General features: G+C 49.0%; 1 protein-coding gene across 1 annotated transcript in view; it reads right to left on the bottom strand.

Annotated features, from left to right (window-relative positions):
- Nucleotides 1-2,312: 2,312 nt before the first annotated feature.
- Nucleotides 2,313-24,708, bottom strand: part of FAM135B (family with sequence similarity 135 member B) — a 173,628-nt gene continuing 151,232 nt past the window's right edge. Inside the window, exons 11-19 of the mRNA XM_045899186.1 lie at nucleotides 23,181-23,335; nucleotides 16,153-18,148; nucleotides 14,005-14,171; nucleotides 9,561-9,652; nucleotides 7,718-7,815; nucleotides 6,310-6,461; nucleotides 4,210-4,320; nucleotides 2,716-2,829; nucleotides 2,313-2,518 (exon numbers count right to left, since the gene is read on the bottom strand). Coding sequence (XP_045755142.1) covers nucleotides 2,313-2,518; nucleotides 2,716-2,829; nucleotides 4,210-4,320; nucleotides 6,310-6,461; nucleotides 7,718-7,815; nucleotides 9,561-9,652; nucleotides 14,005-14,171; nucleotides 16,153-18,148; nucleotides 23,181-23,335 — 3,091 coding nt within the window. The remainder of the gene's footprint in view (nucleotides 2,519-2,715; nucleotides 2,830-4,209; nucleotides 4,321-6,309; nucleotides 6,462-7,717; nucleotides 7,816-9,560; nucleotides 9,653-14,004; nucleotides 14,172-16,152; nucleotides 18,149-23,180; nucleotides 23,336-24,708) is intronic.

Here is a 24,708-nt window from a genome sequence, read left to right as displayed (position 1 = left end):
TTCTACACAATAGATTGGATGCTCAGAGGCCAGAGAGGGTTTACAAAGACAGCAGATCACCCCTATAAAAAAGGGGCACACCATGCAGCTGGACGTTTATTGCCATGAGTTCTATGTCCAGACAGCATATTGAAGTTAAAAATGGCATCTGGTTATTGGAAAAGACGATGGTCATTGGATTCACCCTGGCCCCATAACCACTGGCTACACGGTCTTGCAAATGACCAGGGAATGACAAACTTTGCTGATGGGTGTCGGAAACACAAAATGATATGCTTTCACCGGAGGGGCAGGGCTCCTCATTTGGCCAAAAAGGAGAAGTTGCCACAATCGTATGGTCCTGCGCTGAGCACGAACACGCGTCTAGACCAGGAAACACATCATGGGCTCCACCGCAGGAACCGATTCCTGGTGGGTTATCCTGCGGATCGGTCCTGTTCATGAGTAACCAGTCTCTGTCCAGCGGGAACTTGGAAAAAGACCCACAGGACTTACTGGTCCCATATGGGTGAAGCCTAGGATATAATGAAAGTTCACAGGAGACCCACAGAGAAACCCTAACTCCACTGTATGCGAGTCTGCCTCGGAGGCTCATTCATCTCCATCCCCGCCTTCTTTCACGAGAAATCCATGGGTCTCCTGTCCTGTGAAGCTGCCTACATACCTGGACTGGTTTCTCATGGTCTACCTTTGTTTTGCAAAGTCACACTGTTAACGTGCGAGTACGATTCTCAGATGAGCCAAGATTTACTTAGTTTTAGGACCATGGCACTGGTGAGCGAAGGTCATGGTCCAGGTGCTGGGACCAGGAATCTGGTCCCAGAGGAGTTTCCGAAACACGTGAGAAGGGGGTTTTGCAGAAACAGGAGATTCTACCTCCTGCAGATGGGTCTCCTGTGTTAGTCATCCCTCCTGTCCTGGTTCGCGCCCTCCTTCAGTGTGACTAGGTGATTCTCCAGGCTTCCTTTAGGCCAAGAGTGGACTCAGTCTCTGGGACCCTATCAAATAGCCTGGCAATTTTCAAAACTCCCCTTAAGTGACTTACCAGTAACAATTTAAGCTGGGTCCTCGATCTGGCTGTGGTCCTCCTCTCTGATCTGTTGTCCCTGCTGTTTATTGGTTTTTATCAATGGTGACCTCTCCTAGCCCTTTATTTTCCTAAGGCAAGAAGACATTTCTATTGAAAGATAGCCAGCACCTTCTTAGAGCTCCCCTGAGGTTTAATCCAGCACTCCTCCGTTTAGATGTTTCTCCTTCCACGGAGAGGAGAAGCAGCTGGTCACGTTAATGGTTTTATTTGTATTTATTTATTTGCAATCGCATCAAATGCTAACGTAGCATTTCTTTGGAAGAATACCAGCAGGAGCTTCCTATCAGCCTGTGCATCCATCTCAGTGCCCCCTTCTACATTTAATCTAAGTCCGTTTTCCCCAAGGACAGAGATTTAAGCGTTCACAAAAATAATTTGTGGGCCACGGCTCTGCCTAGACAGTGTGGAGGAGTAGGTAAAGCAAGAGGGTTCAGCGCGTTCCCTCTAGTCGTTTTTCTTTGTAACAGCCCTGCATTCACCGGGAGCATCGCCTTTCTCCCCCCACCTTAAGTCGCCCCACCCCTTGCTGTTCATAAACTAGGATCGGAGTGTACAAAGCCTTCCTTTGCCCCTTGTTGAGAAAACAGGAGAGAGAATGATCGTGTGGGCATCACGCTGTCTCGAGCAAGTGGCACACTGGAGTCTATTAGGGGTTGTATTTACACGAATATGTCCCACTTCCACACACAGGTTCACCCGAGCTCTGAAATGCTTGTATGCGCTCCATTTAATCAGAAGGATAAGCTTACGAGCTAGGAACATACCGGGCGGATCTGGGGAAACTGGAGCGGGCTCGGCGGGCCCGCGGTGGGGGCAAAGGTGGGCTCACCGACCCCGAGGATTGTTTCTTTATTTTGTCCTCTTTCTCCTAGAAAGCATCTTGAGGGACTCCGGGTGGTCGGCCGCGTTCGGGCACGTCTCGCCGGGCGACACTCCGGTGGACGGGCTCAGCTTTCCCACACGTCCTCCGAAGCGGAAGCCCCTGGGCCGGCCGGTCCCCGCCCCGGCCCGCCCCGGCCCGCCCCGCCCCGGCCCGCCCCGCCCCGCCCCGCCCCGCCCCGCCCCCGGCCCGCCCCGCCCCGCCCCCGCCCCGCCCCGCCCCGCCCCTCCCGGCCCGGCCCCTGCCTCCCGGGGCTCCGTCCGGAGCGGCGGAGGGCTGCCGAGGAGGTGCGCGCCGAAGCGCGCAGGGCTCGCTAGGCCTCCGCGGCCCCCCGCCCCGCCGCTACTTGAAGTAGTTGAGCCCCGCCACCAGGAAGAACTTCTCGAGGAAGAGCTCGGAGTCCAGCACGGCGATGTGCGCGGCTCGGCCGATCAGGGCGTTGGCGGTGCTGGGCAGCGCGTGGAACACGCTGTGCCGGACTAAGGTGCAGTCCTTGGCGTCCACCAGGGGGCGCAGGAGGTTGTGGATCATCTCGGCGTACACGGGCCCTGGGGGGGGGGGCGCAGGTGAAGCCCCCGCAGAAGGGGGCGGGCGGGATCTGGAGGAAAGCTGCGGGCGTGCCCGCGGGCCCTCCCCTGCGCCCTCGCAGGCACTGGCAACTTCTCGAATCTACTTGTGCTTTTTACACCAGAAAGTCGGTAAAAAAAATAAATAAAAATAATAATAATAATTAAACGTGGCTCACCTGTGTGTCTGTCTTTGAGGGCAGTTTTACACATTTCGATCCTGGCTGAATGAAATGGCACATAGCGGTCTTGGGGAGAAGCCACGAGCACGACATTTTTGAAATACTGCAGACCTGCAACGAGCCAGGAGGGCGCTTGTTCCCGGGCCGGGTGGTGCTAGGACACCCCCAGCTCTGCACACGGAGCACAGAGAGGGGAAGGGGGAAGACCAGCTGGCTGTGGCATTGTGGGTTTTGCAGTGTCGCTTCTGTATCTCAGAGAGGAGGGGCAGCCCTGTTCTCCTCGGCCACAGAAGCTAAAGAGACGCGGGGGCAAGCTCCTCTCGACGGGGGGAGGGGAGCAGCACGCAGGTGACAAAGGGGCCCTCCTGGGAGGCAAGCGCTAAGGAGTCCATGAGGAATAAAGCGAGGACTCTGCTCCTCCTTCTCAACAATGGGGACAGCTCCTAAGTGCAGTGCTCATCCTGTCCCCGATGGAGGAAAACGGCCTCCGAACGTGCCTCCCTGCCTGCAGCTGTAGACAGGGGGGCTAAACAGCATGGCGCGGACCTGCGTCCCCAGAGCCCAGCACGGGCCTGCAGACAGACACTGCAGCGTGCCCCCCAGGCCCTCTGCCTGCACGGCCCTCAGCCCCGTGCCCCTGCACCGCGGTGGGACCTCTGGCCTCCCAAGACCACCTGCTGGGGGCCAGCCTGCCTCAGTGACTGGCGGACGCAGAGCAGGGCTATGAAGACCAGCCCCTCACCCTACTCTGCGGGGTCGCCCCAGCTCCTGAGCTCTCTGCGGTGACCACACTGCCCTCCAGCTTCCCCTCTGCCCAATCCTCCTCCCTCCTTTCCCCCTGGGGGGACTTCTGAAAGCTCAGCTTGGCACAGAGACACACTGGGTAAGGACTTGCCTGGGGTCTCACGTTCAGAGAGGTGCAGAGATGTCAGCGGGGGTGGTGTTCATAGGATGATGGAGACGGTGACATGGGACAGAGGCTGGACACACAGACCACTGCTGCCCTCTGCTCGTTCCCACAACACAGGCAGGGTCTCCAACAGCCCTGTGCACTTGCCATCACAGTGTGGGTGAAGGCGTGACTTCAGCCCTGCCTGGGAAGGACCCCCGTCTCCCCTTGCACTATCAACCTAAATGAACGGTGCACACCTGCCCCTTTTGTGGGTGGATCTGTACCTGGGAAGGAGCAGTGTGTGGGCACGCAGATCAGGGCATTGAAAGCTTGGCGGGAAGGAGAAGCTATAGCTTCTGCGTGTAGAGATGGTCTCTACGCACACCTTGGCGCACCTGGGACGCCCTTCCCGGGAGCAGCTGAGTTTGGGGGTAGCTGGCAGCCTCCCTGTGAGCTGAAGAGTCTGTGCACGCTGCATCTCCTGACTAAACCCTTCCCTGAGCGCATCGACGCAGTGGTGGAGCGATTTTGGGTCTCAGGGCTGCACCTCCAGCTCACACTTGTGACCACAGCAGCATGCTGCAGAGGAAGGCGCTCACCTGTTTTCTGGCTTAGTTGGTAGAGGAAACATTTGCGCAGATCGGCGTTATCCCTGAAGGTCAGCTGCAGAAGGGACCCGGATTTCTTTAATTTCTGCATGAGCCACAAGCCTAGAAAGACCAAAATGAAACAGAACAAAAATCAAAAATATAACCTAAAGAGAGCAAAAATAATTGGGGAGAGATTAATATGAAACTGTGGTTTTTAGTTAATTTTAATATAAGAGAGCAGTAGGCACTTCAGCAAATTCTTAGGAAGTTAGAGGAAAGTTTTTATGATGTACTTGTGGCAGGGATATAAGATCACCCTGCAAAATGATATTGTGACTGGCATTAGGAGTCATGATACTTCTGCACCCATTGACCCATTCGACCTCACCTCATAAATCCAGCCTAAGGAAGCAATCCCAAACACAAAGCCGTATATATGGATGCTCCTTACAGATCCGCGTAGCATGGAGAAAAACTGAAAGCACCTTCCACTTCAGAGCCCATCCCTGACCCTGGTTACACCAGCACCAAAGCTGAGGAGTATTGCGTCACCACGACAAAAGTGAGCGTGACAAAAATGCAAGGAAATGAATGCAATATAGTTCTTTTTGTCATGTCGCAAGATTAAAAGTATGAAAAAGGTTAGATGTGTTTTCAATCATGTGTTTCTGTCCAAGGATGGCTTCCCTGGTTTGTGGGGATGGAGAGAATGGCAAAGGAATGGTCTTCCACTTGTTATGACCAACGTTTCAAATAATGTCCTTAAAATAACCTAAAGACAGACAAAGAGCTCTGACCTGCCTCTGTGAGGAAGGCAAGCAGCCCAGTCTGCCCGGGGTGTTGGGCAAGTTCAGGGTGCAGGGGCTGGGACACAGGCAGGGAGTGGGAGCTTACTGGGGTGGCCCAGATGCCACCTAACGGGCTGGGGACAATTGGGGACCACTGAAGTCTTTGTCAGGAGTACGATTTAATAAACTAGTTGTTATTCCACAAGACCTGACGCCCTCCCTGGGCTGCCATGCTGGTGGCCCCTACAGAGACCAGCATGTCACGGGAGGCCCTTCATCATCAGGCTTTGGCTGAGCGCTTCATGGTCATCTTCTGTTCCTCTAGCTCAGCCTGTATTCCTGTCACAAAAAGCCACCTGTCGCCTGCTTCTGTGTTATTATACATACGGTTTTCTTCCGCACAAAACACTTGTCCCGCCATTCACTATCTTAGAAATTCTGCTCATTGTCCAAGATTCATTGAGCCTTGCTTCTTTATTCTCCATGGTGTTCCTAACCTGACAGAGGAAATTTTGAGGACCTCAAAGCTGCGAGCCGTGTCATTCCATTCCGGCAAGAAGTACAGAATCCGGCCCTGGCTGACCTCCCATACATGTTAGTCAACTTCTTCCTTCCTTCTCCTGCTTAATCTTCGACAATTCTGATACACACACACACACACACAGAAATAATATACACATTTATAGATATGCATATCTACACACATACATATACCTAAAGATCATAAACGCATCCATACATATACACAAGCAGACATACATACACACGCTAACTCCATTTTAAAAATACCCTTATTTTTAAATAAGAATATTCTAAGTTGCGTAGGGATGAAAATGTCTTGGCCAGAGTCGTCCCCCAAGTGTCTGGGTCAGAACTCAGCCTCAGGCTCGCCATGGCAGGGACATGGTTCAAGGCCCATCGCTACAGGCTGAGCGAAGGTGCCGCCCGTGAAGCAGGACCTCCTCCAGGCTGCGAGGAATACACTTCTGTTGTCTGTAAGTCACGCAGTCCATGGCGATTCCTTACAGCAGCCTGAGCAGACCGAGATGCCCCTGCTCCCTCCTCCCCACTCCTGTGCCTGCTCGATCTTGTCCAGTCAGGACCCCAGGGCATGACCCTTCCGTTCACGGACGAGGTCTCGGTGGCATCTAGTCTGATCACTGGACTCACACGGGAGAGGCCCTCTTTCTCTTTGCTCAGAGTCCCATGCTTGAAGAGCCTCCAAACCACAAGATTCCATCAAGAAGAACCTCTGCTGGGCTTTCATCTTCCCTCTGCCCGGAATCGACTGTGAGGAGGGACGGGCTCGGAGGAGTCTTACCTGTACTAACCAGGGTGCTGTTGTTGTACAGGGTCCCCAGGTGAGGCCCAGACAGCGACAGGAACGTGTGGAGTTTGTTGAGGTAATACCGAAACCGGGGCCGCGTGAGGACCGACCGGATGATGATGTTGCCAAGGGAATGGCCGATGAAGCTGTTAGGACAGAAGAGAACCGCACGTGAGCGTGGCCGTGGGAGGCCAGCTGGTGTGCTGGGGAGCACCGAGGGGTCCCGCCATCCCCCACCCCGACTCGGGGGATCTGGCAAAGCAAATGGGGGCTGCCAGCCCACCCTCCCTGGGTTTCCAGCCTCTGGCCACAGTGAGCTTGAGACAGAGACCTAGGGCACGAGGCCTCTGCCGCCCGGTGTGGTCCGAAGAGAAGCGCGGGCGTGTGGCCGGGCTCTGTGTTCTGAGAGCAGCCCCGCCTGTGGTCTGTGTCTCGTCTCCAGCCGCCGGGGGGCCCTGGCCATCCCCAGGATGAAACCCCACTTCCTTGGCCTGGCTGATGAGGCCGCTCACGACCTGACGTCTGACTCCCTCTGTGATTTTATTCATTGCCCACCATCACTGCAAATGTAAGGAGTCGCCCGCTGCCGGCCCGCGCCACTGGATGCCCCTCCTGCATGCTCTGCTCCAGTCACACTGTGACTCACACATCTGAGGACCCAACGCAGCATTATTTTCAAACTGAATACCTGTTTACGGAAACCCTATCACATGAGGGTCCATGGCTCTGCTCATGGTGAGCACAAAACAGGCCGAGAAAGGAAATGAACATTTGTCTATGAAATGGCTTTACCTAGCTTTTCATTCCATCTCCATAGGCCTCTCCCTTCTCATTTGTGAAATAAAGAACGGATATTTTATCTCTGGGGCCTCAAAGGACTGAGGCATGTGGCCTCACCGCTCTGTCCACATACTGCAAGCACACAAAAAACACAAGCCATTGGCTCTCGCCTAAATCAGGAAACATTCCGGCCAAGCTCATTTCGGAGTGGAAGGACCGAATGAGTGTGGACTGAAGCCCGCTTATGGGGCAGGTGATGCATTCTGCTGTTCCCCACCAGATGCTCATGCTTATCCCACCTAGCAGGCGGGGAAATGGAGGCTCAGAGGTTTAGAAAGCCTGAGAGAGGCTGCATGGTAGAGTCAGTCCTCAGATGTGTGAGTGTTAGAAGAGCAATTCAAACCTAGGGGTCTGTGTTGAAGTCCAGTTCCCTTTCTACTGAGCTATGAAATGCTCCTTTTCCCCCACTCACTCCTGCTCTGAAAGTCACCTACTCCAGTAAGTCACAAGTTAGCTTCTGAAGGTTGTAGACAGAAGGCAGCATGCTGAACTTGTCTACAGCCAACACCCAGAAATGCCTCTCCTCTTCCCCCAGCATTAACTACCTGTGGTTTCCTTTTACCTAATTCGGGATATGGAGAGGTTGTACAACTGGATGTGCTGAATGATCTCATCCAACAACCGATCCGTCATGGTATCAAAATCCGCAAATGTGTCCATCTGGAAAAAGAGAGAGGGAACGGGTGTAGGTTGGGTGGGGTCACAGCAAGGCCAGGCTCTGTGCACAAGCCCGCCCTCTTCCATGGTGGCGCATTCTGGGAGTGTGCCTAAGCCCGACGTTGGGGTAACAGGTGGGGGTTCAGCACCAAGGAAAGGGGCCCACAGACTGGGGCTCTCAGGAAGAGACTCAGGACGCTGGAGAATCCTGTCAGAAGGCTGGCTGGAAACCGATGGGAGAAGCTGGTGGACAAGAGCAGCAGGGCCATGCACCAACGGACACGTCATCACGCGCCAGGGGCCGCACCTGCCTGCGGCCTGCCGGCCCCACGGTACTGGGAGGCACCGGGCTCTAAGGGTGAGCCCGTGCCCCCGGGACTCACACCCAAGCCCGCCCGGCCCCGAAACCCTGCTGTCTTCCCAGCACAGCCTCGGGACTGCGCGACCAGGCCACGTCCAGAGCAGGTTCCAAAGCCATCCGTGACTCAGCAGGGATGGTCAGAGGATGCGTGCAGAAAAGGAAGAGGAGGAACATCAGATGTGACCTTGAAAGTCTGGAAGGGCAGACATGAGGAAGTCATACTAGATTGGTAGATATCCCTTCAAGGATGAACTTTTGGAAACCGACGGGAACCACAGGGAGAGAGATTTGGGGCCAACATAAAAGACGCTTTCTCATAAGTGGAGTTGTCCTTCAGGGTCGTGGGCTACCTGGAACTGTGCTGAGTGCCAAGCTACAAAGGTGGACAAGGGGACTCATGAGCATTCACCAGGGTGGGGAAGAAGGCGTGAAGAGGGGGTCTGTGGCTCACTGTCACCTGCCACTCAACGGTCCTAGAGACACCACAGAGATGGAGCACTCCGGTCACTTCTCAGTGTCCACGGAGTAAGAGAGACTCATGCCTACAGGCCAGCAGGCGCGCTCTCCTGCTCACAGGACCTGTGCCTGGGGCTGTGCTTTCCAGTGCGAGCCTGTCTCCTCTCGAGTCCTGCAGGGGGATAAGGCAGCCTACTCCTCACACCAGTGTCAGGCTTCCACCATTTACGACACAGTGAAGACAGATGCTGTTGTGTTCATTACGCTCCAGCATCTCAGACCCCGTCTCCTCAGCTACATACTGTGAATTTAACATGAATTATTGAATCAATGGTAATAATTATAAGGCCTGAGTTGACCTTGATGAGAAATGTGCTGGAAGACACAGTAGGTTTAAAAAATGGTACCAGGAACTCACCAGCCAGGGTGCTTTTAAGGGATGTACTGGAAATGCACATGCTTATGAGATTTACAACTTTTAAGCTGTAATGACAACGTGTCATGGGACACAATCCTTCCTGAGTGACCACCCCACACTCACCAGCTCATTACTTCTGTCTAGACCCGGTCCAGTAGTCCCTAGGTACCCCGGTCAAATCCCTCTGCCATGAGGGCTGCATCACAAGGGCTGGGTTAGGCCTGTGACAGCCCCCTTTGCCCAGTAGAGGCCCATGGACCCCCAAACCATTTATGATCCAAGCTGTCACCCCCCCCCCAAGTGCCCTGGCCACCTGACCCACATGTCCCCACTTTTTACTCTTTCTTCACCTTCCCAAAAGGAAATAATGAGTTTTATCTTTCTGGACCATCCAGTGTTCTTTGGCAGGGTCCCCTTCTGTGGGAGTGTCCACAGATTATCAGGGTGACTTTAGAAGGTTCTTCTAGACACGGCTCAGAGATTCTCTCAGTCCTGATGTTTTTGTTGTCATACCTGATTCTTTTCAGACATTAGGAAGTCCAGCTTTCCTCCAGGAAGTCCCAGTTCTATGAAAGTCTTTACCAGGCGGAGGTCCGCACTGTTCCCTAAAAACGACAGATAACCCCACCCCAGGCCCATAGTTACTCATATCAAAATGGACACACAAGGGATTTAGGTCCCCCTCTTCTCCCATCCCCCAATTTTCCATTTGCTCGTTAAGCAGATAATAAAAGCAGTGGAAACGAGCCCATCCTAGCGGTCCTAGGCTCCCCCCGCCCCCCGACACAAGGTCAGGGCCTTTCAAGCAGTCCTACCTCAGTGGACTTTCTCCCTGATCTACAAACATGTGGCTCATGAACATTCCACGCACAGCACAGCTGAAAACACACTGCCCCCTCCTCTTCTACAGCCAATCCTGTTCAGTGAGGACACGCTGCACGGGGCGCACGGGGTGGCTGATGTCTACACGTCCCACATGTCTACATGTCCCAACATCTATATGCCCCCTATGTCTACATGCCCCACAATCTACATGGCCCCTCTTCAAGTTCCCGCTTCGTACAAAGACCAGCTGTGCCATCCACAGGCAGCCGGCAAGACCCCGGATGGGCCAGGCAGGGCACGGTTATGTGCGATAGAGTAAGGATCGCCCTTGGGAGCAGGAGTCATGACTGTGCCAACTCCATGGATGCCACCTGACCCATCGTGACCGCAGGACAGAGCTGTGACAGCTAAGGAATCTGAGGCCACCGCTAATGGCAGAGCATCCTTGTAGCACCTGCAGTAAGATCATCCGGAGGATGGATCTGCTATAACCCAATGAGCTTCAGAGTCAAGGATTTTTAAATGTAGATTTCATGCAGGCTCTGGGGGTGGATTGCATTGTACTGAATTTTTGGTCTATTCCTCAAAAGGATCCCTGTAGAGTCAGAAGTTAGAAGCTAGTCAGCGGACAGACAGGGGACCTACCTTCCCATACAACCAGAATTTCAAAGTAGTTTGTGGAACTGTGAGTGATAGAGTTTACAAACAGCTTATATCCTTCTTCATGAAACTACCAACTGACTCAAAGGATGGTGGGGGTGCCATATGGAAGTGGGGAGAACTACAGGATGTGAGGGTATCCCTAACCAGTAAGGATGACCCGATACCCCACACGCCCCCTGTGATGGTGATCTGCAGAGCACAGGCCCAAACCTGGGGGATCACAGCCACGAAATTGCTCATGTTCTTTTAGGAAAGGTTTCTATTTTGTGTTGTAAGTTAAATTTTATTCTTTCTGTTCATTTCTGATGATAAAATTAGGCTCTTTGGTCCTGTAGTGGTTCTTATTTAAAGTGACCTACTGGCCCTAAAAGAAAAGCAGCAAGTGTTTATACTTAGCCTGAGGAGTCTAAATAAGGAATGATAGTGGTCCCCTCCCTCCCCTTCAGCTACTGAGTGAAACTTGAAACTTTCTCAGAAAATAGGATTTGATAAGGGGTTACACTGAGAATATTTGCAAGGACACAAATCTTGGGCCTTTGGCACATCCTGAAGAGTTGTGTGAATATTCATAACTCTTATCAACTTCTTCAGTTCTCTGTTGATATAAATATATCCTTGCCACTGAAACTTGAACAAATGGGTCCTGTACAACTCTTCAGCATCTGGACATTGGTACACTGAACCAGAGAAGTCGCCAAGAGAAACCTAGGTGTGGTATCAGCTCTGTTTGAGGTGGCTGTTTGCCTGGCCGATAACGCTGTAACTGCCGGTTCTGGGTTCGGACCTAGCCCAAACACTGCCAAAGTTGCCCTGTCTTCATAACCTCCCTCTCCAACATGCATGGTGGACAAAAATAAAAGTCCGTGGCCTGACAAGATTTCTCATCTTAACGGACACACTGAGAGTATTTCTCGTTTTAATTTAATATCAGATAAGTTAAGAGGGCACACTGGTCATGCAGGATATGAAGCTAAGTCATCCACAACACCTGTGTTAAAAGGGCATCATGCTGAGGAGAGTCATTCTTTGTCTTTCTTGCGGGACTTCCAATTGCAAATCCCAGTTAAAAAACAAGGATGTTTTCAGGGACGCCTGGGTGGCTCAGTCGGTTGAGCATCCGACGCGTGATTTTAGTTCAGGTCGTGATCCCAGGGTGGTGAGATGGAGCTCCACATCAGGCCCCATGCTCAGCACGGAGTCTGCTTGAGATTCTTTCCCTCTGCCCCTCCCCCTGTTCTCTCTCTCTCTAAAATAAATAAATAAATCTTAAAAAAAAAAAAAAAACACAAGTATGTCTTTAGTAGCTTTTTATTTTTTAAGAGAGAAAAGTGAGTCTCAAAAGCCCAGTCTTCTGACAGTGGAGTCAAACTTCAGTAAGATTATTTTCATATCATTGTAATTATATTTAATATTACTCTTCATGTGTGCCAACAGATTTTAGTATTTCACTTGTGGTGGCGATTTGAAGTTTTTTTTTTTTTTTTAAATATATTCAAAAAGTATGCCAATTTCAATACAAATTTTGAAATACCAGGACAAGGTACCTGGTGGAACAAAATTGGGGAAAGGTATGTAAACAGCTGGTACTTGAGAAGCAGGGACATTGACGCTGAGTAGGGACAGCTCACCAGACAGCGAGCCCGGGGTGACTAGACACAGTGGTGTGGGATGGCATGCATCTCTGGGAAAGGCGTGAGGTTGAATCCCAGGAGGGAAAGGGTAGGAGATGATAGTGGGGAGGCTCAGAACACAGGAGTTTTCTAAGACAGAAGTTTATTTTATTTTCTGAGAGCTACAAAGAAAGATTTTTACTAATGGACCAGCACAACCAGATCTGGTAAGATTTTTAGAAGATGACTCAAACAGCAATGAGGACGATGGTTTGGATGGCGAAGAGATGAATTTGTTGGCATAAGGCAGAATGAAACCATGGGCTCTGGAGCTCTGACAGCTGGGTTTTCACCTTGGCTCAACCACGTTAGCTGTGTGAACTTACATAAGTTACTTAGCTGGCCTCTTACACAGTGTCCCCAGTTACAATGGGACAATACCACCACCTACTCTGCAGAGCTATTGTGAGGATCAATGACCTTAATGGATGTTAAGCATCTAGAAGAGTGCCTGGCCCCTGAGTGATAGACCAATGCTGCTTCTCCTCCCCTTCCTCCTCATCTAGAATGTATCATTTACCACTGGATTATCTGACACTTCACCAAATAGACCTATTGACCCAGTGTCCCGGTATCCACGGCATACAGCCAGACAGCTAAATGCATTAGCCCCTGGATTGGGAATTGAGGGTATAAAGAACAGTGTGCCCTGGAAGCATAACACACCACCACTCCCTACTACATGATCACCAGAAGACACTGAGCACAGGTTTTGCCACTCATCACCTGTGAAGCCCTAGAGAAGTCCTTTCCCTTCTCTGACATTAGTTATGCACTGGAATCCATATGAAGTGGATGTCGAGATGCTTCCAGAAATCATGTTCCACATTCCAGTTTTCAGATCAGTTATGATGTAAACTTGAGCTTGAGGAGAACTCAGATGCCCTGTACTTCCAGCTGATCAGATCACTTCCTTTTCAGCCAGTTGGGGAGAGGCTAGAATTCACAAGGGCAAGCAGGACCAAGTGCTTGCATTTGGTCCAGGCTGAGCTGGGACCTCAAGATCTTCCGGCAGAGCTGGTAAGTTCTATTATCTTACAGAGTCTTAGGACTGATTGAGAAACCCAAAGAAAGCTGACACTGGGGCCTCAGTCATTTGGGAGGCAGGGTGGGGAGAAGGAGCCCTTCCCACTCTCTTCTCTCTTCCCCTGGACCTCTATAGTACTGGTATCTTTCATAGCGTTCAGCTCTCAGTCCATATTTACTGATCTCACTAATTTAAGAACTTTTTAAGGTCAGGAACCATGTTGGTCTCTGCAATCCCAGAACTTGGTACAATATCTGACATGCAAAAACTGCCCCATAAGTGAGAAAAGAATAAAAATAGGCAACAAAACAGCTTGGGCCACTAGCTTGAGCCCGTCCCACATGAATCCACATTCATTCCACTCCGTTTCTTCCCTTGTGCTTTTGACTCATGCATCCCTTGACATTTTCATTCCAATAATCCATCCACCCATCCATCCATCCACTCGCTCCATTCCTTCTTTTATTTTTGTTCATTAGTTTCATTATTCATTCCATTTTTTCATTCATTCCATTATTTATTTATTGCATTTATTCCTTTACTGCATCATTGCATTCATTTATGAATTTCATTTGCTCAACAGATTTTTGTGTCAGAGAGATAGATCTCTTCCTTGGGAATAAGGCCAGGCCATTTCCCTAGACCCAGGATGCTGCCGTCCCATGGTTGCTAATAACACTGTTGAACAAGTACCTGACTTAAATTCTTTCATAAATGTTATAAATTGTCTACAGTACAGAATTTTGAGGAGGAAACTTTTCTGGGGACTCACCATCTAGGCCATGGACACAGACTACCAGGTGAATCCCATCTTCCAAATTTTCTTCCTCTTCCTCTGGTGGGAAATACGGTATATCAGAAGCTAGTACAGATAAGTCACTGTACAGAAATCCATCAATCTTCAGTTCTTTTTTAAATTTTTCTTTGGCCTGATAAAAACTGGAGAATACACTAATTAATCAGAAGCCACACTGTGTATGCCGTGTTGAGCAGGAGATGAGTTGAGCTGGCTGGGACGTGGGAGTGATGAACATCTACAAGGAAGTATCTGCGAGCAGCAAAGGCAGAATATGAGGCCTCAGGAGATGCTGGTGAGGGATGATTTTTCTGAGCCAGGAGGCAGGAGAGCATTCCAGGAAAAGTTTTGTGTGATTTGGGTTCTGCAGATTTCTATGTGCACAGGCTACCATGGCTTGGAGGCCACCTGCTTCCCAGCAGCATCTCCCAGCCTCCAGAGAGAACACATTTCTCAGGATTCCCTGCCTGAATCAAGGCAGTTTGCTTACTTCCGTGCCTTGGTGCGTTCAGGTCTGTCTGAAATGGGTTTCCCACTGGGTTATCACAATCTTTGCCCGATTATCAGACAAGGTGGTGATTAAGAGCACGAACTCAGGAGTCTGACTGCTAAGGTCAGAATCTCAGCTTTGACACTTACTAGCTGTGGGCCAACCACTTAAAATCTCTGCATTGTGTATCCTCAACTGTAAAAGGGGAATACACCATTACCTAATTCATAAAGTTATTCTGCATGTTAAGTGACACCGTCTATACAAAATGCTTAGAACAGTACTTAAAACTGATGAAACAGTAAGAAACATGATCTATTACCAGCCTCAGCACCAGCCTCATCACCGTCATCACCACCATCATCATCACCACCATTACCATCCCCATCATCACCATCACCACTGTGTCTCTCGTATTTGCTCTGCAGTCACCTCTAAAAGGTATCCCTTGGCACCCGTCTCTAGGCACACTCGCTGCCCCCAGCCAGATCGGGTCCTTCTTCTGGTTCAGCTGCGCATACACAGGAACTCTCCTGTTTACCCAGCTACCCTTTTTCACTCTTCTCATCTTTCTGTCTCCCTCTTAGGCTGTAAGGACGGTAACCTTACAAGCAGGCATTGGTCATTGCTGTCTATTTATTAAATTGATGCCATAGGCATATTAGGTACTTCATGTTCTTCATAAAGCGAGGGATCCAATGTTTACCTGCCTGTGCAATCTCTTTCATGGGAATCATTAATATGTAACTCTTCAGCATTTTGCAGAAGAGTAATAAAAGGATTCTATAATATACTTAATCAAATATATAGTTTATAGATGAGGGAGCAATATGAATACAAACCTAACGCAAGGATGAAGGGATGGATTCTGGCATTACACAAGGAATGACATGAGTAAGAACCACACAAAAGGGCTGAGGAGCCAAATCTGAGGCAGATTTCCTCAAAGGCCCTTAAAGAACAGCCCTCTCAAAATGTGCGAAGACAGAGATATAGTGACATTCACAGCAGAGTTATCATAATAAAAACTAAAAAAAAAAAAAAAAATCCCAAATATCCCTCTCTAAAGGAGTTTGTTCATAAATCATGGTACATATAGAACCTTTCCCAATATGTTAGATTGAAAAAAACCTTACAGGGTGCCTGGGTGGCTCAGTTGGTTAAGCGACTGCCTTCGGCTCAGGTCATGATCCTGGAGTCCCTGGATTGAGTCCTGCATCGGGCTCCCTGCTCAGCAGGGAGTCTGCTTCTCCCTCTGACCCTCCCGACCCTACCCCCTCTCATGTGCTTTCTCTCTCAAGTCTCTCTCAAATAAATAAATAAAATCTTCAAAAAAAAAAAAAACCTTACAGTTTGTACAGAATCATCCTATTTTTGCATAAGAAGAAGAGAATAGAGATGTACACAAAAAAAGTGCAGAAGAACTTACGCAGTGGATGTAATTGAGAGACAGGCTTGCTGATAGATTTTACCTCTACTATTCTGCATCTCCGACTTGTAGGACATAAATATATTACTTTATCTAAATTAGGAAGTAACTCCTATTTCAATACTGAAAGAGTATGCATGAACCTGAGCAATATGCGGGGAATCTAAAACCATGCTGGGGGCAGGTAAGCCAGCAGTCGGCTTACCTGTACATCCTTTCACTGACTTCTTCCTCCAACTTGCTCGAATGCGTAGAGACCACTGCAAAGGAACCCAAGGGCTGATGAGTGATGGGCAATGGGGTCTGCTTGGCAGAGAACCCAGCCCGGGCAGGGGTCTCCTTGGGCACAGAGGAGAAAGGGAGACACGTGGCTGTGCAAGACACGGACAGGTTGACGACCTCCACGGCCTTCAGGCTGTCTAGAGTGAAGGTCTCCGCCGGGCTCAGGTGGGACGCCATGACGGAAGTGCCTGCCTTTGGCTCTTGGTTTCCTAAAACCTGGGAGTGAATGGAGTGAGTCACAGGAGAGCACACGGTGCCTGCTTCACGTCCAGCCTCCAGAGGAGCGTCAGCTCCTTCGCTAACTGCTGCATCATCAATGATGTGCGGTGAGCTGCTCTGCTCGCCTGTGGAATCCAGGCCGCTGGCATCAGCAGCTGCCCTACAGCTCCATTCAGGCACCTTATGGTGGGCAATCGTCTCATCATCTGAGATGCTGCTGTCGGAAAGAGCGCCTTTCCCCACATTCAAGTCTTCAGGCATGCCCTCTGGGGTCTCCGTTAGTACTCTAGGACAGGATCCGTGCCTAGGGATTTCAAGTGCTAGGATATGTGGTATTTTTACATTAAGACCTTTGGTTTCAACACCCAGAGGGTTCTCAGTCCTGCCATCAAGGTAACAAGGCCCTTGAGGATCAAACTGACTCTCTGTGCCTTTGGGGATGTCTATGTAACCAGGGCCCTGCTGGCTGTCGGCACCTGGAACCACCTGAACAAGGGAATGGTCTGCCCCAGCATCCTGGATTCTGGATCCCAGGGAGTCTACGCTCTCCATGGGTACGGCTGGACTTTCAGCAAGACCTCCACCTTGCTGCACGGTGTCCGCGTCTTCAGCAGATCCCTCTGGGCTACTGATTTGGGGTGCAGACACAGACTTGGTCAACTTGGTGAGTGCCAGCTCCCGTTCTTCCTCCTCAAAAGGCAAAGAGCTTATGGAGGTGAGAGACGCCTGGATCCCACTTGGCAAACTAGTATTGCTCTCTGTGTGTCCACCCTCTAAGGAGTTCCTATGCAGGGCATGTCTTCGAACCAGATGGTGCAAGACTTCCCGGTCACTGGGTAACTCCAGGGCCCGGCTTCGTGCCTCGGACCAGGCAACAGAGCTTGGCTCGCTCTCAATGCCTGAATCAGAGATGATGGAAGAAGATCTCTTGATGACCCCAGAGAGCACCGACACTTCCTCCTGCTCCTCTGAGTGAGGGTCCTTTGGGGAAGCCCTAACATTCAAAGGATCCCTCAAAGTCGAGTTTAGTGGATCGCAGGGCTCAGAGGGGATGAGCTTCAGACTTAGCAGCGCCATCTTGCCCTCCTGGTCTGCAACCTTTCCTAGAGTACTTGACTCATGGAGCATTATTTTCTCTGAAAGGATGGCATTTTGACGACCTCCACCCACTACCTCTTGGCCTGGCACAGCTCTGTGTGATTCATAGTTATAAGCAGAGTGCCCACTCTCCTGCTGAGCTCTAATGACCACTGTGGGCTCAGTACTGCAAGGCCTCTTATTGCTAGATTTCACATCAATGTAGGTGAGTGCTGGGGCCTGGCCATCCTCCGGACCTGGGCTCCTTCTGGGCAGCTCCTCATCTGCCCGTGGATGTGTTCCAACATCAGACCACTGGCCAGTCCAACATTCCTCTTCAGGCAAACCTGCTTTGTTCTGGGACTCACCAATTGTCAGATACACCTGAGATTCAGAGCACATGTCCACACATTTTGGGGTGGTTATGTTGTCATCTGGCTCTGAACACCTAATAACTTCCTCATCAGAGTCCACTTGGGGTGGTTTCATGGTGGGCAAGACAAGGTCTTCCCTAAAAGGTGATTTTCTATTTACAATAGGGTCCTCTTCTCTGTCTTTTAGATTCATTATTGCAGGACTTGTCGTTGGAACATCAAAATTAGGGTAAGCACTCAAATTGTACCCTACAAAAAGAAGAAAGAAAGAAAAATGTATCGTAGTTTAAGAACCTATGTCCACAAACTATGCAAAAGCCCGACTGTATAATAAATAATCTGGCTGAACTCTGCTCCTGGATCCTAGGGGACAACCTCTGAATTTGTGCAATTTCCCAAGTGATGGAACGGTCTTTGTTATTGGTGGTGGGCCTTAAGAGCTTATACTAACCAGGTGACTCATATGAGTCCTTTAATGGTTTATGCTAAGGAGATGACTCAGGATGGGGGCTGGCCATGCCAGAAAGACCAACTATTCGGCTGGGGCTTTGAGCCAGGTAGTACCAGTATGACCTCTGGGGAGAGTGGTTCAATCATGTGACCAATGATTCTACCAGCCATGCCTAGATAATGAAACCCCTCTAAAATCTGTGGACTCTGGGGCTTGAGTAAGCTTCCCCGGTGGGCAATACACATTGATTTGCCAGGATGACCAGGCCTGGGGTCATGGGACCTTCATGTTTGAGACCCTTCCAGACCTTGCTTTACAGGTGTCTTCTTTTGGCTGGTCTTTATTTATATCCTTTATATTAAAGTGGTCATCATAGGCATAGCATTTTCCTGAGTTCTGTGAATTGTTCCAGCAAATCATGGAACCGGGGAGGGGGGTGGAACCCCCTGAATTGGTATCCAGTTGGTCAGGAGGACAGGTGGCCTAGGAACCCCCAAGCTCGTGTCTGACATGAGGGAAGTCTTATCAGAGGCTGTGCCCTCAACCTGTTTGACCTAATACCAGGTAATTTGTGTCAGAATCACCGTGCATGAATGCAAAGCTGTCAAATATTGTAATTCATGATTGGTCTTTTACTTACCAAACCAGTTTTAATTTAATTACTACTTATAAATATTAGAGCATTTCTCTACATCATGTACAGTATTTACAGTGGAGAAAGAGCTTTGCAGCCAGGAAGGCCTGTTTTCCGGTCCTGACACCAGCAGCCACCAGCCATGAGGCCTTGGACAATGACAGAACTTAAATAAGTTTTTTTTTCCCTTTCGAGCTCACTTTCCTCAACTCTAGGAAGGGCAGATTCATAGCAACCAGCAGGCCTCATAGACCTAGCTCACAGGAGAGTCATGATATGAACGGTCAACATGTGGGGAGGACGGATTCCTGCCTTCGCGAGAGAAACCCTCCAAGCTTGAGCTCTGTCACCAGGGCAATTATCCTGCATGGCATTCAGACCACAGAGGTTCCCGGATTCCTCTGATCTTCCTGGTAGGATGGCAGCGTCAAAGCATGACCTTCTTTCTCGTATTTTTCTTCACGGTAAACTATTACCTCTCTCATCCTGTCTCTCTGTTCTCTTTTCTTTTGTCTTCTCTCTTTCTCCTGCCCCTCCTCCTCCTTTTCCTGCTCCTCCCCCCATCTCTTTCTCTTTCTCTCCCTTCTAATAAAGCCTAAATGGAAGAAAACAAGTGTCTCCCATGTCTGTCAGTACCACAGCTCTCTTGAAAAAGCCATCTGATAGTTTATTCAATTTCCACATACACCAGACAAAAAAAGAGGGACTGGGCTTTTATTTTATTTAGAACTTTTAAATTCTTCAAATGGTTTTCATAGAAGTTAAAGGAATATAACCACTATTGGAAGTTATGAAGTGAATCACTAAGATATCTACTTACAAACCATATCACCAGCTCACACCTTGGGGTGAAATTTATGGCTGGGTCAAAGATGAGAACAAAGATCGGGGAAGAATGGGTCTCTTCCTTATGTGGATATGTTCTTGGGATCTTGAGAGACTGAGCAAATATCCCTGCCTCTGGGGGAGGTTTCCCATAGCCAACAGCAGGTTAGATGTTCTCTGAACAAATTCCCAGCATCCCCTCTACAAAAACATACTCTTAACACCGTCACCAATACAACTCACTTGTGCATTTCCTGTCCCCACTGGAGAGAAGGGTTGTGTTGTATGAATATCAGTGTGCCCACGGCTAACACCATGGCTGCCACATGGTGAACTGTGTTCATAAAATGAATGAGAATAGAACAGAAATGCAGCAGAACAAAGACTATTAGTCTCACGAACTGCTTATATTGGTTTGAAAAAACTGCAATATCCATGTTATTTAATCCATGAATAATGCATTGGCAGAGCCTTATGCACAAAGTCCTACACTAGGCCACAGGTTAGGGAGAGGGGAAGTGGGGATCAGTTTTAATGATGAATTAGTCTCTCTCTCTAAGGGATTTTCAAAATATTGGGAAGCATACAAGGTACAGTAGAGTAGGCTCTCCTACCTAAAGCATGTGGGCTGTATCCTGGAGAATATGAATTGGGTTCTTCAGAGATGGAGTTAATGAGTCATATGAGGCAGAGAGAACAGCAAGGGCCAAGACCCAGAAGCCTGGGGTGCACATTCTGGCCAGTTACCAGTTAGATCTCGTGTGGATGGAGCTAGGGTGAACGGGGGCGTGAGGCGGCATGGGGTTAGAAGGTAGAGGGAGGCCACGATATGGATGGACCTACCTGAATGCCCTGTATGAATGAGGAGTCTGGTCTTTATATTACAGGCATCAGGAGATCGGCAAATTCTTGGAACAGAGATGAAAGATGCCTCTGATTGTCAAAATAACAACACTAGCTTCACTACCACAACTGTGGAAAAATGAGAGTAGCGGAGGATCTAATTCAAAGAGAATGGATTTAGTCCTAAACTAACGACCAGTATCAGCTGACATGCATTCATAACTTCCTTTGTGCCTTAAGTGTTCTGTGGATGGACCTATCCACTGCTCACAGTAGGCCTACAGAATATAAATTACAATTGCTTTTGCCCAATTTCACAGTCACTAATGGTTGGAGCAAAGATTCCATTTGAGGCAGTCTGGTCAACTGTTAAGGCCCTTAGGTAAAAGGTTCAATTGCCTTGGGGCAGAAGAGTGAGGGGTCCCGGGGAGGAGGGATCACAGATAATACAGACAGAATTTGCAAGGGTCTGGCACACAGTAGGTATCTAGCCCATGGTACTGCAGCAGACCATGAATAAATATTACTATTTTAATATGGAAATGGGACTCTTTTATTTCCCTTTCTTCACCACACTGAAACAATGGAATGCAAATCTGATGACCTCCTTGGAAATTACATTAAGGTCACCAGTTCCTGGGGGAAAAGGGAAATAGTTCTTTATTTGCTAATGCTTTTGCTCTGGGATTAAAGAATCATCAGAGCACACTGTGAAGGAACAAAGAAGGTCAAGAGAAGTTCTGAGTGGGAAGTAGTCTTGGGAAAAGGGAACGAACAGGTGAGAGGTCTGTAGAGAGAAGTCTTGGGGAGACAGCCAATCCTCTGAGAGCAATTGCCTTGGGGTCCTTCTGGGAAGACGGGATCCTTAGTGCTGGGGTCACAGACTCAGTCAAGTTCCCTGTCCCAAGCACCTTCCAGAAGCTTCAAAGAGATGCTGCCTCTGAAAGACAGGCAAAGACGGACCATACACGGCTTCGAGGCTCCTGCAGGGGCAGACGGCCCCAGAAAGATGGCCTCCAGCCACATCTAAATCTAGAGCACTGACTTGAGGGCAGCAGAGAAGGGCCAGCAGGGAAGCCTGCGAAAGCCCGAGGTGGACTTCCCATCATGTGTGGCAGAATGGATGGGCTCAGAGGATAGGAAGATTTATAAAAAATAAAGACATGCAATGCAATTGTACGCGTGAGTTGCAGGACTGAAATTTGCATCCATCAGGGTGTCTATTCCTATGTAAAGGAAAACAGACTGAAGACTTTCTGCAAGGAAGCCAAGTAGTAAATCCGAGGAGCTGATCACCAGTGCTTATTGTAAATTTCTTCCCTACCTGTTCAGGTGTTCTGTAGCTATCGTATATAACTATAATGAAGACGAGCACACACACATACAAATGCACCACGCACACTCAGCCTTTGTGCAAAGTACTCAGTGTTTTTTTGACCAGCTGGGTAGGCGGCCTTCTCTAGCGAGCGTCCCCTTCTTGCTGTCATACACAGTGTTGACGCTAGATGTCAGGGCACAACTGAGAATCCACTAACATCCCTCCATCACAAAGTTATACTGTCCTTGGATGTCTCCTTGACTTTCTTTTTCTTTTTCTTCTTTTTTAAAGATCCTACAAATCTCTGCCTGCAGAAACTCTGAAATTTAAGTGACACATGATTTAAATGATGGGCATCCCAGCATCATGGTTTGAAATGCCTCACAAAGAGATGGCAGGGCAGATCTTTAATATGTACTTATATTCATCGTGCCTCAGTTTCTCTCTGTGAAATAGAGCTTATGAAGTTTTTTGTTTTGTTTTGTTTTGAATAGGATTCAAAAGATAAAACACGTAAGACTTCCAGCCGGCAACTTTCTGGCTCTTTAAGGGATCATGGGTCTACTTCAGCTATGATAGCTTTTGGGTTTCCATGAGCAGGGCTGTGGGAGGGGACAGAGGACTAACATCCACAGAATGCCCCGTGGGCACCAGGCTCTCTCCCGCTGACCTATCAGTTCCCTAACACACTGTGCAGCCCAGCAAGACAGACCACGATGTTGATACAAACGCACAGATACGCACAGATACACACAGATGGGATTACAGCCTATTTTCTTGAATACCTTGCCTGGTTCGTGGCATGAAGCAAGCACTCCACAGGAGTCTGAACTGAATGCTACCAAAGTTCAATGAGAAATGACTTTATATTTGATATACGAAAGGATGTCCATTCTCTGCTCATGGTGAGGGGAGAATCTGGTTCCCATTTCATAGGTGAAAACACCAAGGCACTTGGTAGAATTTTACCCCAGAGGGAGTCAGGAAGGGGATCTCTACCATAGTTGCCCTTCTGTTGCATTGATTTGTCAGTTGCACTGACACAAGGTCATTTTAAGTAACTCGCTTAGCCGGAGATTTTGCATCTCCTCCATGAACTGCCAAATCACTTCCTTGATTTGGTTCCACTGCTGTTGGAACGTAAGTAGGGCGACTGACCAGGACCCACCGATAAGCCTTAGTCTTGAGTCTTTCCAGAACAAAGACCAACCTGTTGCAGGGCAGTCCACGTATCTGTCCTCAAAGATAACTGGCAAGTTGTTCCAGTCGCCATCGATGTCCAGGCACTCCGCGGGCAGCGGGGGCATGGTGGTGAGGTACTCCGAGTTTCGGATGTCCAGAGACAACTGGCTGTGGGTCTGTATCCTGGGGACACACATACTGGTTGAGCATCGGAACAAGTTTTAAATGTGGTAAGAATCATTGCCTCATCCCCTCATCCCAAGAAAACATTCAGGAAACATTCAGCAGGCTCTGACAATACATCATCTGTGTGTCCATCCTCTCTTCCTTTCTCCCAGCCACCTACCCAGCCCCACTGGTCTGGGCACTGAGGTTAGAGGTCATGGATCGTGCGACCGGGGCACGTATCACATTCCATTTTAGTGGGATGCAATAAATACCATTCCAGTGGAGCAGGATCTGAGCTTCTAAATGGCTAGGAATCTTAAATTAGTACTTTGGAGGAAAAACTTCAAGCTCCTTATCCTTTACTCTTGCTTTTCTAACCTATAACACTTAGGGTCTGAATTCTAGGTTGTGGCATTGTATTAAGAACCATCTAAGATTGCTTTTTTTTTTTCCTTTCTTGTTTTATTGCTTACTCTGTGGCCACCAGCATCCTGGATTAGCGGTTAAGTGCCCTAGCTCAGGAGCCATGAGTTTTGGTTCCTCCATGTAAGATAAAAAATGCCCCAAATTCTTCCTCCATGGACCAAACACCCTTCCACCAGCAGGAATTGGATTTTGGAGTTTGAGATCATCAGTACTCCTCATTCAAAAGATGGGATGATAGGAAATATTTATTCCCTTTCTCAAGTCCCTGTAGAAGGGAGAGAGTCTATTTCTTCCCACAAAGGAAAAATATTAACATTCCATCATTCACCATTCCATCTCAATCACTTTTTTTTTAAGATTTTATTTATTTATTTGACAGAGAGAGAGAGACAGCGAGAGAGATCACGGAGCTCTAGAGAGGGAGTAGCAGACTCGCTGCTGAGCAGAGAGCCTGATGCAGGGCTTGATCCCAGGACCCTGAGATCATGACCTGAGCCAAAGGCAGACACTTAACTGACTGAGCCACCCAGGCGCCCCTTACCTCAATCATTCTTAAACCCAGGGAGAAGAGGCTGGTACGTCTGGGAGAAGAATTACACACACACAGTTAGCTTCTATCTGTCTGTCTGTCAGCCTGGAGCAGCCTGACCTCTGGAAGCCCCCACGTCACTCTTCAGCTATGTAGACAGGTCACCTGCTCCCACAGAACCACTCATAGTGGCAGAACTCCACACAAGCCCAGGGAAAATTCTCTCATTCTGCGCTCTCGGGAACAAATATACTGAACGCATATGCATATAGGATGCCTTATACATGTATTTTGAATATACATATGAAATATGAATATTTTATTTCTTTCTTATTATTCAACTGGATTTTAACCTATGATCAAAAAGGATAAACAATGTGGGGCGTCTGGGTGGCTCAGTCGGTTAAGTGTCTGACTTGGCTTTGGCTCAGAT

The sequence above is a fragment of the Mirounga angustirostris genome, unplaced genomic scaffold (assembly GCF_029215605.1).
Source record: "Mirounga angustirostris isolate CCGP_5_RB_7025 unplaced genomic scaffold, mMirAng1.0.hap1 SCAF_4, whole genome shotgun sequence".
NCBI classification, from domain to species: Eukaryota; Metazoa; Chordata; class Mammalia; order Carnivora; family Phocidae; genus Mirounga; species Mirounga angustirostris.
This window is presented reverse-complemented; position numbering and strand designations above follow the sequence as displayed.